Genomic DNA, 18,272 nt, shown 5'->3' with positions numbered 1-18,272 from the left:
GGTTTACCCTGCCCACTAGGAATAAGAGCGCATTCAACCAGGGGCGTCGCTGCTTCGGCAGCTCTTGCAAACGGGGCCTCATTAACAGGCATCTGTCGAGCTGCAGGTTGGGCTACACCAAATACATTCGCCAGATTTTACAATTTGCGCATGGAGCCAGTTTCAGCTAGAGTCTTGAACGCAAGCACTTGACTTAAGCACACTGGTCGGTGTAGAGCTTGCTCAAAGCGCTTCCCCTAATTGGTGATTACGCTTCTAAGTTTCAGTAGGTTTCCTGATGTGAACCCTGGACTCCTCCCTCCATCATTGGCACTTCCAGACGTGGCAGAGTTTTGCGGAGGAACTCGCTGCTAACTCCAGCATAAGGTATGAACACTGTTTATTCATGATTGGAGTTGTGCCCCATATGTAGTGGCTCCTCAGGCGGCCCCATGTGTGTATTTTCCACCTATAGCTCATTATGGTGCGGTGTTTCCCCTGAGATCAGGTTGGTCTCTAAGGTCCTAGGTTTGGCTGTCTCCCTTACGTGAGGCCCATCCTGGGTCCCATACCTAACAATTTTCACTTATACCCCCCCTCTGGGCAGATTGTGATCTCCGTAGTGCCTCTTTCCCTCGGGAAACAGTCACTTCCCCAATGTCCGCCAAGACGCTCAGCCGCTCCACTGAGACAGGCCCGGCTGCAGGACACTGCTGTAACAGGTCAGTTCTTGGACGTTGGAAGGTCACGAAGAGGTGAGTCGCACTTATGTTAACACGCTGGCTTGTTACTATCTGCGCCCGGTCACTCGTGACACGGCCAGACTTGTGGCGTGATTTGACAGGGGACCCCTAGTGTCGTACACTACTCGACACAACTCGGAGTGTACGACAGATAGGGAACGTCTCGGTTACGTATGGTAACCCTCGTTCCCTGATGGAGGGAACGGAGACGTTGTGTCTCCCATGCCACAACTCTGGACCGTCTCTGAGTGAGTTGAGATGCTTGGCTCCTCACATCAGAACGAGTGAGCAGATGCACATGCTGCCCTATTTATACCCGGATGAACAGGGCGTGGCCAGCTATGCAGATCTGCACACCCAATTTTCATTGGCCTGTTTCCATACTGTCAGAGGTGTTTGGGCTCCCAAGAGCGACCCCTAGTGTCGTACACTACTCGACACAACGTCTCCATTCCCACCATCAGGGAACAAGGGTAACCGAGACGTTTATTACAGTAGAAGTATAGTAACCATGTTTTTTTGTTGTTGTTGTTTTTTTGTTTTTGTTTTTTTTTGTCGGATTGATTACAATCTGTTTTAATTTAACTACAACCATAGTTTTACTACACATCTCATGGTTAGACTATGGTTAGTGTAACAAAACCATGGCTCATTTGTGGTTACCATGGTTTAACAATAGTAACCATGGATTTTGGTTTTAATTTTCGTAAGGGTTGTGTTGTTATCTGCCCTAGCTCTCTCTGAACATATTACAAAACAATGTTTTAAAACATTTGTTTGCTAAATCACTACTGTAACTTTTCAGTAGATAATAATGATGTCCTTCAGCATAGAGTATTTTGAGTGATGATAGTAATTTAGTTTAGTTTTGTTTATAGTACTACTGCTGTAGTTGTGTCTTTGTTTACTTAGTTAAGTATTAAACTGCTAGCAACTCTTAGCAGCTTGTTTACAGATGAAATTGATCTGCACTTGAATCCTGAACAGGTCAGTGGTTTTGCCTCTATGATCCACCCGGCGCTTCCACTCCAATCTTGAGTCACTTGCAGTGATTACTCTGATAGAAATCATTTGGCGGAGATGTGAAGCGCACGTGAGCCGAATCGCGTTGCCAGTAAAAAGTAACTTATTATTTGAGATTTGTTATCGAATGGTGATACACCATATACTGATTAAAATTAAAGTAACAAGCCTGGTTTGAAAACATAAGAAGTAGAAAGTACAGATATGTCTGTAAAAATGTAAGGAGTAAAAGTAAAAAGTAGTCAGAAAAATAAATAGTGAAGTAAAGTACTGATACCAGAAAAATCTATTTAAGTACATCTCTGAAAATTACATATGATGGTCACATTTTGTAGCTTCAGAGTATGAATCCACCTAGTTGGAGGATATCTAACACATTTAATATTCTGAGCTGATTTTAGAACACATATTGTTTCAATTTGTCACGAGTATCCTAACGACAAAGTGCATGATTCTGCATGAGACTGTTGTGATCAGAACGACTTCAAAGCCTGGTAATGTGTGCACCTCAGTCATTTAGTGTATGATGGCCACATGCTAAAAAATGCTGGGTTCAAAACAACCCAGCACTGGGTAAAATAGTGACAAACCCAGCGAGTGGGTTGTTTTGACTCAGTGGTTGGGTAAATGCTTAAACCAACCTTCTGGGTAGTTTCATTTGACTCAACTATTGCTTAAAAATTACTATACTGTATTTCTTGCCCAAAAATAGGTTAGAAATTAACATTTATTCATATGTTCAATAAATAAACATTCATTAATGATAAAAGTTAAGCTGAATGAAGAATAATTAAAAAAAAAAAAAAAAAAATTTTTAAATGCTTATTAAAAAAAGTTTCACCTTTTGATTATTGCTGATGGCTTAGGTAATTATGTTCCTGATTTTTAGTTTACATTTTATTTTGGGTTAATTTAAAGCCTTGTTGTGCTGCACTTGATGTAGGTTCTAGGTAAAATGTACTTTCTGACTTAAAAGCAATTGAGTGGCACTGCTGTAAACTTCACTGCAACGTACAAACATGTAAACTAGGTTAAAAACTTATGAAGTGGCTACAAATATGACCACTGGATGGCTGCGCCATAAATCTATTCATATTTAATACCGTAATAACTCTGATGAGTAAAAAGCGGGTATGTTCGGGGGGTTAGTGTGTTACACTAACACTAGAAGGTCGAGAGATTGACATGGTGCTGGGTTCAAGCTAAGGGCTTTTTACAGCGTACGCTCCACTGAACAAACAGCAGCACTTACAGATCTCTATTTATTTTCCTACTGCAGGTCTGTGTTCTATACAGGCATGTTTTAAATAAGTCTTTCTCACAAAGCTTAATGTCTGTAAATGTGGAAGGTCATTTAGTAGCGGAAGCATAATTTACTGTAGTGATTTTCCCTGCACCACCTGAATGTCATAAATACAATTTATTTTATTATTGGGTCATTCTGTGTCTGCTCAACCAGAGATCCCCAGCTACAAATTTTAATTTTGATCATTTCTTTCTAGTGAAAGAAATACGTCAATGAAGAAGAAAGTCCATCTTTGTCGCATTATATGCCAGTTGGTCAAAGGTCAAAATTCAAGCAAAAGCAATTTTTCACGTTTTTTCCTCTAAGATTGCATGGCTGCAACTTTTAACTCTTTTTAGATTTTCAATTTTAACAAACCAGAAACATATATTATTTTTTAATTCCAGAGATATTAAGATTTTATATATATATATACATACATACCCTAGTGAAAAATAGATATACTAAAATGTATTTAAAATGTATTTAAAGTATACTACAAATACATTTACATATTATGTACTTAATAAAAATACTCTGCAATTGTAGTTTTAGTATAATGAACTGGTATACTTAAAGTTTGCTATATTGGAACAACTCATTTTGTACTTAATGCACTTTAATTGTGCAGAAGTAGTTTTAAAGTCCAACTAAAGATATACTTAAGTATATATGATTGTGCTACAGTCGAACTGTTGCAAGTACACTTCAGATACACTTTAAATATTTTGCATTTAAAAACTGATATTACTTAAGGATCACACAATCTTCATAAATAGTGATATTAAAACATAGTTTAGGCTTAATATTAAGAAATGTGCATTGTGCACAAGAAGTACTCCAAATAAAGTTTAATTACAGTTTTTAAGTTATAGGCTTGAACACACTTAGTATAAGATAAATGCATTTTAAATCTATTATTTTTTTTACTAGGGTAGCCAGTGGTCAAATACCAAATGTGAGTCACTTTTGTATACAGCTGATACTTTTTTCTTTTAAGGATGAATGTCTGAAAACAAATAACGTTGAACTGTATTTTGTTTCCCTCAAAACATCTGAATATATCTGATATATGAATTCAAATTCTTAATATTATCAAGCTTATAATTAGCATATTATTCTATATGGTTTGGTTCCAGAGATATGGGGATTTCAATGCAGCTCCATGTGAAACTGTTCAATTTTACCCATTTTCAGTGGTCGAGAAACAAATGTAGGATGTACTGTCAACAGATTTTACTAACAGACCTACCAATCTCTGTATAAAAATAACATCATAATGCTGCCAACTTTCTAAAGTCATTTTTACCCCACTGAAATTTGGCTCCAAATTGCAGGTGAAAATTGCCTTTTTGACCCTCCTCTACAAAACAGTGGATTGCCCCGTAAATATTTGCCATGAAATTTAATATTTTGTGTTATTTATGTTTGTTTTTCTTCAGAAAAAAATACAAAACCAAACATTTTATCTGGCAAAGTTTCTGAAATGTATTTGATTTTACAAGGAATTACTTTATTATAGATATTTTGATTTTATAGATATTTTATTATTATATATTAATATTGAATATTATTATTTTTATTATTATTATTAGACATATTATATTATAATTATTACATTATCATTAGATCTATTATTAGATATTATATTAAAATGTAAATTTGCATAAACAAACACACAGGCACAAATTATTTAACCAAAAATGCACCATAAAAAGCCAAAAGCACCATGATAAGAGCAATCCATTCCACTTGTGGCTCTCAAGTCTCATCTCAAATCTCATTCAAAAAGATACATTCAAACTGACATCACAAGACACACAAAAGCAAACTGCATTTGACATTATTGACGTCAAACCTGGCTCAACACATCTTGAGGCAGCACATTTGGCGATTTGGTAACTGAGATTTGCTATTATGGTGGTTTTGTTATTTCTAGAGCCTGACAATTTCTGTCATCATGTGAAAAAGAGCAGCTCAGACATTCGAGACAGAAAATCATCATATGGGTTTTCAGAAACATGAGGGTAAGTAAATGATGACAAAATGAATCCTTCCAGTTTAGCCTTAGGTAAAATAAAGGAATCTGCTGAAACGTGTTCAATACGGCACTAGAGTGATATCGCCAAAGTGACATATAAATCCTGCATGTTCTGCGTGTCTTTGTGTGACTAAATGGTGCAGAATACAATGCTGTTATACAGTAGAATGTACGTCTTTATACTACTAATATGATTATTAGAAGTAGTAGTAAAAATAAAACTTTTTTAAAGGAATAATCACACTTTTTTTTCCCTGTGTTTTAACAGTAAACCTCTGTTTACCGCTTTGTTTACCAAAAAATAGAAAGGGTTTGTTTAATTTTTGTCTGATTAAAAGCTAAATAGAATAAAAAAAAAAGAATAAAAAAATAAGAAGAAGAATAACAGAATAAAGAATAAGAATAAAAAAAAAAAGAATAAAAGAAACACAGAATAATAATTAAAAAAAAAAAAAAAAAAAAAAAAAAAAAAATTGAATATAGCCCTGGTATGGATTTTAAAAAAAAAAGTATTATGTTGTTTTAAGAAATTCACTTAATTACATATGCTTTTGATTACGAACATTTAATTTATTCATTAAAATGGAATCCAGAATTTGGTTAAAATATTATAATAATTAATAAAATAAAAAAATATAAAAATAAAACAAAATTTGAGAAAAAATTAAATTTGATTGTTTTTAATAAACTGCTGTTAAATTGTATAACTTTCATGAGTTCAATTAATTAGGCCAGTTAGCCTTAAAAGCTGCTTTTTGATTAATATCATTTCCAGAAAAAAATCAAATGGGAAAAAAAATGGAATTTAGAAATAAAAGAGAATTTGGGAAAAAATAAAACAGATTTCATAGGGCCCATCCTGTCATTACTACTTTCATTTGGCAAATGTGCATATGAGTCTGCAACATCTCTAACTAACCTGCTTACCCTCACTGAATCTCACAGGAACAACAACATGTGATTACTCTAAATTGACTAAAAAGCTGACCAAAAAAAAAAAAAAAAAAAAAAAACAGTAATAAAACGAAGTAGTTGAACTATAACGCATATTGATTCTGAACTGCTGCACTGTGTTTAGTAATGCCTCTTGTCTTTGTCTTACAGCACTGAGAAGTCATTAGCGCGATAAAAGTCCCAGCAGGCCTCACAATGAGCTTGACGCCCAGTGTTCAGTGCGTGCTTGAAAACAATGATAAACTCCTCAAGATCTCATCTGGGACAAACAATTCCTACCACTACATTCACATTAGACATGACATTTGCAAACTGAAGAGGCTCATTAAGAGCTTTATTAGCCCTTCAAAGAACCGTCCAGCATCATTTGATGAAAAATCAGAGCTGTTTGTCCTGTAAGCATGCCTAGTTTTAGTTATTGATTAATGGACTACTTGCACAACTATTTTTGCATTCTGCTTAATACAGTTCGTGTTTCTGGCCATTCAGACAGTTACAAGGAAGAACACAAAAGAGATTATTACTACATTTTAGGGCTGTCCCTAAATGTTTCTTTTACAATAATAAATCCTAAAATTCTCCATTAGTAACTTACTTTTCGAATCATCAGTCATCCACACACCCAAACTCTGAGGAACTCCCATTTTTGGCTCATTTTGAGTCAGACTTGTGAATTTACTGAATTGTTAACTGAAGACTCACTCTGACTGAATTATCTGAATCAGTGAGTTGTTTACGGGACACTCGCTCTGATTGGATCATTTGAATCAGTGAGTTGATTACTGGAGACTCACACTGACCAGATAATTTAAATCAGTGTGTTGTTCACTCAAGACTCGTTCTGACTGAATCATTTGAATCAGTGATTTGTTTTATGGGACACTCACTCTGATTGGATCATTTGAATCAGTGAGTTGTTTACTGGAGACTCGCAGTGACCAGATCATTTGAATCAGTGTGTTGTTTACTCAAGACTCGTTCTGGCTGAATCAGTGATTTGTTTGCTGGAGACTTGCTCTGACTGAATCATTTGAATTAGTGATTTGTTTACGGGACACTCGCTCTGATTGGATCATTTGAATCAGTGAGTTGTTTACTGAAGACTCGCTCTGACCAGATCATTTGAATCAGCAACTTGTTGACTGGAGACTCGCTCTAACTGGATAATTTGAATCAGTGAGTTGTTAACTGGAGACTTACCCTGACAAGATCATTTGAATCAGTGTGTTGTTTACTCAAGATTCGTTCTGACTGATTAATTTGAATCAGTGAGTTGTTAACTGGAGACTCACTCTGACCGGATCATTTGAATCAGTGAGTTGTTTACTCGAGACTCGGTCTGACGAAATTATTTGAATCAGTGATTTGTTTACTGGAGACTCACTCAGATTGGATCATTTGAATCACTGAGTTTTTGACTGGATACTCACTCTGACTAGACCTTTTAGGGAGCATTGTAAGAGATGTGGCAGAAGCCAAAGACCTTATTCAGAAAGGCACGGATAATGACTAATTCAAACGAATAAGAGAAAACTGTTTGTTGCAGTAACGTCTTGTTCCTTATGGATAACAGGTAAGCCAGATGATGGTATCGTATTTAGACAAACAACCACATTAACAGTGCACTACTAGTGTGTAAAGCGAATGAGCTGCATTAAAAAGGTTGAAATACAAATGTATTTGTATGTCGTAAATGTATCATGTATATGTTACATGAATTAAATTATGCAGAATGACAGATTAAATATGTTTTTTTTCTGTGTTGTACATGCTATGTCTTTCACAAGCTATTTTTTTCCAATTACTTTCAAAAAGTGGTGGGGAACTGGCTAAAAATTCTGAGACCCAGAACATGAACATGAACAAAAGGAAATGAAACGCACTATTACCTGAAGTCCCTCTTCAACCTCCTTTACTGTAGATTCGGTTCCAGCGCTGGCTCGGACTCCATAAGCCAGCCATGGGGAAGATCCGAGCAGGACGGACAAAGCCCAAACGCCCAACCAGCCCATCAGCATCAGCCTGTCAAGAGAAGAACATGTACATAATGAGCATCATTTTCCAGCACAGAGCCGCCACTCAAACACACAAAGCACATCAACGGTACTTCATTGAGCAGTACAATTACAGAAACGCTTTACAATACCAAAATATACATATGATATTACCACATGTCCAGTAGAAATGTGCATCACTTTATTGACAACATAAGCATCTCAGTAACACAATGTTTTAATTGAGAAATGTTTAAAGGAAGAGTTTACCCAAAAACTGCTGAAAATGTCCTCAGTTAGTTTCTTCATCAGAAAAGATTTAGAGAAATGTAGCATTTCATCAGTTGCTCGCCAGTGAATCCTCTGCAGTGAATGGGTGCCGTCAGAATGAGAGTCCAAACAGCGGATAAAAACATCACAATAATCCACAAGCAATGTGCCTCAACTTAATCAAATCTTGTCAAGCTAAAATCTGTGTTTGTAAAAAGTGCCATTCTGACAGCACCCATTCACTGCAGAGGACTGACTGGTGAGCAAGTGATGTAATGCTCAATTTTTCCAAATCTGCGCCAGTGAAGGAAAATATTTCAGCAAATTTTTAACTTTAGCTGAACTATTCCTTTAACGTCAGCTTAACATCAACCAGTAACATGAAGGGCATTGATGTCTGCACGATCATAAATCTAGTTTTACTGGCAAAAATGTGACCATGCTTGTGTTATCTGTAAAGTACTGATTATGCATTTAATTTTTCGCATCACTCTGTAAAAGTAGAAATTAGATTTTTATATTTATTATTTTTATAGTTACTTATAGATATTTTTGAGCATTTTATCTTACTCTTACTCTAAACCTAACCACTTCTTAATGAAATAAATGTAACAGGCAGATAAAATTACAGTCCCAATGCAAAAACTGACTAAAAAAGCTGAATAAGTGTTCTCGTAATAAATAATTAGGCCTAAAGTGTTTTACCTTGAATCAATAGAGCAGGGCCAAAAAAATTACTTTTTTATTAAGGGGCAATACCTGCCTCCTGGAACTGATTTCCAGGTTGTTTTTTTCCCCCCTTTGTAAGCGCAACCTTTTTTTATAATTACCTTATTAAATGCATCAGTGTTGTTATGTAAATACTTAAATTTAATCAGTAATTTCAGTCAACTCCAATACTACAAACTGTGTACAACAAACAGCATGAACAAAAGATATCTTTACACTGCAAAGGTGGAAGAGAATCTGCATCTGACATGCCATTTATGTTTACTGCTGCTCATGTGCATGCCCAGTATTATAATCTAAATTTTATTCATTTTGGCGGCATTTAAGACTTAATTTTAGAAATTTCACTTGGTTATGCATCCCTGCGTTTACATCGTATCCGTAAATAAATAAAAGAAGTTCAGGCTAAGGTCAGTTTGCAAACAATGCTGGAAAGCAACAGACCCGTAATAAAACACAAATCAGCATAGTCTCACATCTGCTGTGCATTCACTAGGTTCACAGAACAATGCAATGTTGGTAACAATTTCTAAACCAGTGATGGCTTTGGTCTGTTTGGCTACTGTATGAATAGCCTTGGCAAGTTATAGTTTCCATTGTTATCAAATATAAATCTAGCCATTTTTGTTTAATGTCAGCACTGGAAAATGTTTCTTATGGTATTATATTTTTGATTTCAAAACAGCAGCGGCATATAAGCTCCATACCAGCACATATTTTTCAGATATTCCTCTTTCATTATTGGGAGAATTTTGATTTGTTTTTGACATTTGCACTTATAAAACAATCATCCATAATCATCAGATTCATCCGCACAGAATAGCGCGGCCGAAGCACAACTCACATCAGGACCTAAACAATGTTCCTCCCAAAGTAACCGGTTTTGCGCTTGAACCGCTAGAGGGACTTGACTGCTGTCAGACAAGCCTGTAAGCATGATGGAAATACTGACGGCCAGTGCTTACACACAAAGATACAACTTTCAAACAGCATTGTTATATGTGCACTGAGGAAAACATTTTGCAAATGTATAAAAAAAATTTCAGAGCACCTGACATTGGCTGTTCATTAAATTATATGAGTTTAAATAAAGCATTCTCATATTTACAACTTAGATCGTGCACTTTTCTCACAAAACTTTTAGTAGACAAAACTTCCATAAATGTTTTAAACAGTTGTAAGTTTGTGTGAAAGTTGTGTAACCAAGAAATATTTGCCTCATAAAAAGCAAACCTTTATGTCAGTATGAAACATCGAATTTGGTGTATAATGATACAAGTATAATGTATATACTTTGTATGAAAATGTCTAAACCACCCAGGCATAATGTAGCAGCATTTTCTAGAGAGAGTGTACAAAAAATATTTCAAAAGAGCCTCTCATCTTTGCAGATGATTTGCGCAAGGCCACAGAAACAAGCGCTCAAGCACACCTCATGCTAACCAGACATCACTACATCAGAAGCTATGTTTCCTGTGATGATTCATATTTGAAACTTGATGTATGATCTATAATACAGCCTTATCCTTTCACATACTGTATTTCACATCACATACTATTACAGTGGACACAAAAAGCACGTAGAGACTTAAATTAGATGGTAAAACTTTACTATAAAGTTTTATTAGTTAATGCATTAACTTACTTAAACTAACAATAAGCAAAATATTTGTTTCAGCATTTATTAATTTGGTCACACTTTATTTTTAAGGTCCAATTCTCACTATATATAATAGCTAGTAAGGTAGTTGTTAAATGTATGTATTGGTTAGGATTAGGGATGTAGAATATGGTCATGCAGAATATGTGCTTTATAAGTACTAATAAACAGCCAATATGTCAATAATAGGCATGCTAATAAGTAACCCGTTAATAGTGAGAATTGTTCTCTATTCCAAGTGTTATCGTTAGTTTATATTAGCTGAGGTCCATTAAACAATATTAACAGATGCAACTTTTGATTTTAATAGTGTATTAGTAAATGCTAAAATTATTGTTTATTAATTGACGGTTAATTAATGTTAACAAATAGACCAATTATCTGTTTGTAAACATTCGGGATGTGCACGCAGCATGGTTGCAGAAAACCCGGGCTAGAGAATTACACGGATACGGTACAAAATACTTAGATTTAAAAAGAGTATAGCTTATATTGATTAGATGTCATTTTCAAAATGTTATTCGCATGTTACAAGAGCTTGTCACCCAGCGCTTGTCACCCACCAAGCACTGTTATTCAACGAAATTAACATTAGATAGTGGGATAGTCTTACAGATCCAAAACAGGGATGACGATTCAAGTGGCAGACTATGGAGCCATGGAATAAAAGAATAAAAAAAGGTACATTTGATTTTATATTTAAAAATTCTGACTTTATTTTCGCAATTCCAAAATTATATCTCACAGCTCTAGATGAAAAACAACTTGTCATTGTCTCTTTTCCCCTCAGCACAGAGTTTATATTCCACACTTCTGTTTTTTTGTTTTTTTTTTTCCCTCAGAATAAACAATCTCACTAGTTTTGTTAAATCGAGTTATAAAGTCCCAAGTAGGAGATATAACCTTGCATTTGTGAGAAAAAAGGTCAGAATTGTGAGATAAAATAAAAAATGTTATGTAAAAATGTTAACAGTAATAGGTTTAAATAATATTCATGCTGTAACTGTAGGGCTAATACAATATGAACAGCATATGTGAATATTATGTAGACATTGTTTAAATCAAATTTATGCTTTAAAAGTAGAGTAATCATAGCAGTTTTCATCCATAGTATGTCCGTTTAAACGTATGCGTTTAGCTTCAAATGGCGTCTTTGACAACAGTATTTTATAAAAATGATTTACATTTCAATTTTGACATCAAAAGGCACAAAAATATTTTTTTTTCTCTTATCCCATGCATTTTTCCCGTTTACCTCCACTTGTTACCATTGTTTTTCTGCAACCACTATGCGCGCGCAGCTGCAAGTGACGTCACTGTGACGTCTACTCCAAATTGGTCTATAGAGCTTTATTGTAAAGTGCACCAATTACACTAAGTAGACATCTGAATGTCACAGTACTTGATACAAATATCAAAGCAAGCATTGTGTATTGTAAAGAAAGATGCAAAAAGCGTACAAACAAAATATTTGACAAGTCAAATTTGTTAGTTTTTCACAGGGGAATCGTTACATTTTGGGGTTTATGTGTCAAATGACAAACACAAATGCAGCCAGTTTGTGTGCACAACTCTTTAGCGGCGTCAGAAGCAGAAAAAAACCAAAACAACAGACTGAATAATTTATCAGATGCTTTACAAAAATATAACAACCTATAAAATCAATTAAAGTTTCATTTGCTGTCAGTAACAGGCTGCATGTTCTCACTCCCAAGGGCTGTCCAAGAGCTGATTTCAAGCCAAAAATATCATTTAACATCACTGAACCAACCTACATACATCAATTTATACCAACTAAACTTTCATGTGTTTAACCATACATATCTACCATATACATCAACCTGACATGGTCACCACTAGTAAGCTACTACTAAATATAGTGTAAAAAAAAAACTTTAATTTTCAGTAAAGCTGCTTTGCAACAATTTGTATTGTGAAAAGAGCTATACAAATTAACTTCAATTTAACTGAATTGAATGTGTTAATTTGTGGGTAAAAATACTGAAAATATGCTACAGGTTGTATCTGAAAATGAAGCAGCTTAGTCAATACCTTGAGACACAAATCAATAACGAATAGGTGTGTATTATTGAATCCATTTAGAGCTGCTGTCTGCTCTAAAAATGTATTGTTACAAAGAAAAAGAAAAAAATTTTTTACTCACTAACAGTTAACAAGGTAATTTATTGAACTAATCACTAGCTCCCAAATGAGCCTGATAACAATCACTAAAATCAGCAATGCTGCATAAATTAATATGAGATTATAGACACAATACATACAAACATAATCATGCATATTTGAGTATGAAATAATATATAACTATACACCTGAGAGAATGTGTTCTTATAAATAAATATACAAAACAAATCTATATAAGAGAAAAGCCGAAAATAAATTGATACAAAATGCTTTTGGGAAGTTAGAATGGTTGGCTAAAATGACTTTTAAACAGCATTTTGCTACATTACAATGACTATGCATGTGTTCTTAAATTAACTACATGGAATGTTTATATTTAAGAGAAACTGTTATACACTTTCCTTTGTACATTATACAGTATGCATACATTTTAATCTATCCCATATGCAAACAGCATTCAGCAGCATTTGAAAGCATGCAGACATTGTGTCTTTATCATGAAAGCGATAAGGTGATGAAGTGTCATTTCCAGCACTAATGCTGAAGTATAAGTCTTCTGACAACAGCAGCTGATGCTGGTGATTTGTTTAGTACTTATATTCTACCCATCAAAATAAAGATCTGCATGCTCTTCATCTTGGACCAAAGTGAAACATAAAGCTGGCAGCTTCAGTCTGAGCTGTGTTATGGCTTTTGTCTGCAGTAAAACTTTGGATATTTTTTTTCTTACAATTTGTGCAGTAATAATTCCTGATTAATAGACACGTGTTACAAAAAGATTTACTTTTTGCCTGTAATTCAACTTCAAGCCATTGCTATACTAATGTTGAATTACGATGATTTATAGCCAAGTTGATTTTTATGGCGCTTTATACAATCCAGATTGTGTCAAAGCGGCTTCACAGAAATAAACAAGAAAACAGGAGAATTAATTATAAAAACTCAAACATGAAGAGATCCATATTCTGCTATAAAGCAGCTCTGAAAAACTAAAAATAGTTTCATTATTTAGATCAAGTCTGTTCAATGTTGGTTCAGTTTTTAGACAGGGTTGCATGATGAATCATATATTAATCGTGATCACAGTTTCTGCTTCTCTTGATTTATTAAGCATAGTCATTTGCAATATTTGCCCGCTGGTTATTTATTCTGAAATGAGCTTTTTTAAGAAATCGATACATTTTCTGCCCAGCGTTTTACTTTATCCTCCCAATCTGGCAACCATGCACACACACACTCTCTCTGCATTATGGAAAAGTGCTGATGAGCTGAAAACACCAGCAAACATGTAGGCTGGAGTTTAGCAATCTCTTTTGAGAGATTCTACTTAACTGAAAGTGTAATACAGTCTGTTTTCTTTCGCACGGTCATTCACACGGTGTGCTGCGAATAAATCTACAAATAACACCACGCAAGTTGACATTCTTGATTTGTGCTTACGTAAAAGTGCAGTAAGAAACAAATGTATTGAAACTGTCTTTATTTAATCTAATCTAATTAATCTAATTGGCAAGCAATGGTCCTGCCCATGATGTGCTTCACATTTAAGACATACCTCGTCTGCATACTTTGCCCAATTTCTTTCTTTCTTCAAATAATTTTTCTTTTTTTGCTCATATTAGTGTCAGTCAAAGATAGGAAGCGATATGGTGAAGACAGGAGAACAGCATCAGGAAAGTGCCTGAATGTGTGCATGGCCCAGCAAACTAACTGCATTCACAATATTTGATGAGATGTCCAAAATTTATAATACCCAGCTCAGCCACACTTTATTTTAAGGTCCAGTTCTCTCTATTAACTAACTATTAACTATGATTTTTGCCTCAATACACTCCTAATTTGCTGCTTATTAATAGTAAGGTGGTTGTTAAGCTTACACTCTTAAAAATAAAGGTGCTTCATGATGCCATAGAAGAACCTTTTTTGTCTAAATGGTTCCATGAAGAACCTTTAACATCTGAAGAACCTGTTTCACTAAAGGTTCTTTGTGGCAAAAGAAGGTATTTCAGATTATAAACCCTTCTGATTCATCAGCAAACACATTCAAACTTCGGTCGTTCTGTTGGCATTTCGTATGTTAATCCAGGGTGATCTCATTTGCGTCTGTAGGTTTTAATATGTGAAGTGCACATGTGCATTTTTAAATGTCCGGAAATTTTGGATGGAAACATGTTTCAGTCTTTTATTGTTTTTTATTGTATAAGTGTATATAGGTTTCTTCACAAAAGCTTTGAGCATATAAAGAAGAGAATGTAAAATCTAAACAGTAAATCAGTTTACATTATCATACATTATAGCTAAACTTTGGTAATGGCATAAAATAATTCTGTTATGCTAACTATATCAGGTTTTATATAAACAGACATCATGTAAACTGACAACAACAGCGCCAGTAAATGACTTCATGAGTTAAATCTGGTTAAGCAGCTCTATATGAGACTCGACAAAAAAAAAAATTGGTAATAATAATAATCTTTTCACCCAGTATAAATTACAAAGCTCCACCACAAAGAGAAACGCCAGTTAGCTGTTACGGTTCATCTACAGGTTGAGTTTACACAAGGTTTGCAGAAAAGGTTAGCACATATCATGAATGAACAAAACAAACAAAAATCTCCCAATATTTGTGTAAACAAGAGCACAGATCCAAACAAACGGCTTCAAATATTGCAGCAAGAACGTGAATAGCATCACAAAATTTAAAAATAACTTGTGTGACATTTTCGAGAGCTTCCTGTTGGAGTGCAGATTACACGTTGAACCGAACCTGAGCAATTCTCAATACGGATTGAAACAAGTGATGGACTGACTGGGAATAACAATCAGACACTCTGTATGACTGCATGAAGACATCACAATAGTGATGTATTCTGCTGCTTGAGATTATTCACCTATATTCATTAGATCACATCTGTTCTCTCGATGAAGCATCATCAGAAATATCACGCTGTCCCCGTGCCTCCATTATCAGTTCATATATGAGTGTGTAATCCACTCGGATGCTCTACAGCAGCGGGTCGCAGGTCTGTTCTGATGGGGTTTTCAACAGCAGGGATTAAAAAATACTAAACACAACTAACCTTATAATTGCTAGCAGGTTTATTACAATAATTAAGTATGGAAATAAAAAAAAAATAAAATAAAATAAAATACAAAATAAAATAAAATAAAATGTTTTTGCGTCCAATAAAACTCTATGTGCAAGCATATTTAGACAGATGTCAACATGGGCAGGTTGTGTGATGCACTCATCCTCAAAACCCAATAACAAAAACACACAAAGTAAATGAAAATAAGACCCTAGTCAAACTTCTGCTTTTCTTCATGTATGTACAAAATTGTCAGGTTATGTTCATGGTAATACTGTCATTTCCTTTGTACCGTAAACCATTTTGGTTTATTTCTAAAGCTGAAGCGAATGTTCCAACACAACACAGTTTCAAAGGCAATACGCACTATGGTAATAATAGCATTGCACTGTGTTTAGTATAAAAATAAAATAAAAATCACAATAAAACTTATAGCGAGATTTCATTAGCTGTTATGCCAAACATACACTGTCTTTCCTTTGATACACATTTGTAGACTGCACTGTAAACATGTTTTTCTCTTAAATTTATGGTGAAAACTCGCAGCCGTGCTAGAACATTACATTACAAAACACAATGATGATGTTACAACCATTTCAGTGCCTGAAATTTATAGAACGTTAATATACCAACCTATTTGGGATGTTAAAATCTGTAATAATAACACACATACAATAACACACAATACAGCAGAAGGCAACATGATGACTTCAATTTCACCACAAGTGACCTCTCCAGTAACCGTCTGTGACTAATAATAACATAAAGACAGATGAAAGTGCAACCCACACAAACACAAAGCACCTTCATGGAAGCTCATATAATGATGCATGCTATAAACATGTAATAAACTAAATAACAGTGCAAATGTGATGGTTTGAATTTTTTTCAAGAATTTGGAGAATCATACTTTTTACTTACATTTTACTTACAACAACACTTAAACAACATTGTACATGTATCAAATATAATATAATGTTACAGTTTAACCTGTATTTTTTACATTCTCTTCTGTTACAAATAAGTAAATAACCTATTCCTTTACAAAATTGTGATTGCACAAAAAAGTATATGAAGTTGTATTTGAAAAAAAAAATGTATTGCTAGAAATATATGTAAGGTATATACTGTAGGCTACAATAAACAGTTATGTTTTGCTTTTATGAATAAAGCGATTAAAAAATAAATAAACAGCGTACTCTATAAGAATAAATGAAGGTAAATTCTGATTAAACGTGAGCTGTAATAAAACTTGCTGGTCTAAGTGCAGGTCCGATCAAATATGTGGTGTACCGTTGATGTGCTGCACCTCTAATCTACCCGATGTGTGAGTTTGAGTCAGATGCACTAATCACCTCGGCTGTACCGTAAACCCAGTGCTTGTGTAGCTGCCTAACTAGACCGCACGTTTGGGCATCACTGCCGGTGCGAACGATGCCCGCAGCCGCTCTGCGCTCCTCTGGTGCCCACAAGTGCTGTCTAGATAGGCAGTGACACATAAACGCTGACTGCACAAACCAAGAGTCCAGTAAAGACTCCTGTTGAGGTACTCGATACAAACAAACGGCATAAAGCGAGAATGTGAATCCAGTTCAGACGCAGAGCGCAAATGAGACGGAAATCGCGACGCGCAAGCATCCCGTGCAGCAGCACCGAATAAAGTGACTGTAGCTCGTTACCTGTCGTGTTCCTGCGCGGAGACAGAAATGCTGCGTGAAATGCGCGTTATAGGTGTCCAGAGACTCACAGACCCTCACAGTCCACGCGAACGGAAGAACACACCCGCTCTCACTCCATCCTTCAACTGAGAGTGACCCGCTATTCCAGCTCACCCTATTTCAACTGCTCTCTCACACACATACACACACGCACATTGCCTGCGACGTCACACAGCGCATATATATAACACACACACCGCGCCTGAGAAGATCCCGGTGTCTACTGCACTGCTGTCACACTCGTGCATGTGTGTGTGTGCGTGTGTGAACAGAAACACTTCACAAGAGACATCACATTAAAGTCATATCTATATTTGGAACAGTAGGCAACTGTATATACACACTAGAAAAAAAAAAAAGAACACTAAAAGAAAAAAAACAAAAACAGCAGCGTTGTGAACCTAAATGTAGCTTTAAATGTAAATTCATCATATAATGCCTTCTTAATGGCAAAATGTAAAAATAATTATGAAATCAAAAATAAAGGTTTTAAAAAAAGGGGGTGGGTTATCCAACAGAAACTGCACTTTCTATAATTTGTATAAATAAATGACAACTGGACATTTGTGAAAAATGTTCTGAGAAAACAGTTCAAATTCATTATTAAAAAGCATCAACAATCGTGTTAACATTTTACAATAAGGT

The 18,272-nt window shown here is 35.1% G+C and overlaps 1 protein-coding gene across 1 annotated transcript in view; it reads right to left on the bottom strand.

Annotated features, from left to right (window-relative positions):
• Nucleotides 1-17,907, bottom strand: part of fstl4 (follistatin-like 4) — a 197,798-nt gene extending 179,891 nt beyond the window's left edge. The window contains exons 1-2 of the mRNA XM_051093964.1: nucleotides 17,589-17,907; nucleotides 7,915-8,047 (exon numbers count right to left, since the gene is read on the bottom strand). Of these exons, the coding sequence (XP_050949921.1) occupies nucleotides 7,915-8,043 (129 nt within the window). The 5' untranslated portion in view covers nucleotides 8,044-8,047; nucleotides 17,589-17,907. The remainder of the gene's footprint in view (nucleotides 1-7,914; nucleotides 8,048-17,588) is intronic.
• Between the last annotated feature and the right edge of the window lie 365 nt (nucleotides 17,908-18,272).

The sequence above is a fragment of the Labeo rohita genome, chromosome 21, assembly GCF_022985175.1.
Source record: "Labeo rohita strain BAU-BD-2019 chromosome 21, IGBB_LRoh.1.0, whole genome shotgun sequence".
In the NCBI taxonomy this organism is placed as follows: Eukaryota; Metazoa; Chordata; class Actinopteri; order Cypriniformes; family Cyprinidae; genus Labeo; species Labeo rohita.
Note: the sequence above shows the minus strand (reverse complement) of the source record. Positions and strands in the feature narration are given on the sequence as shown.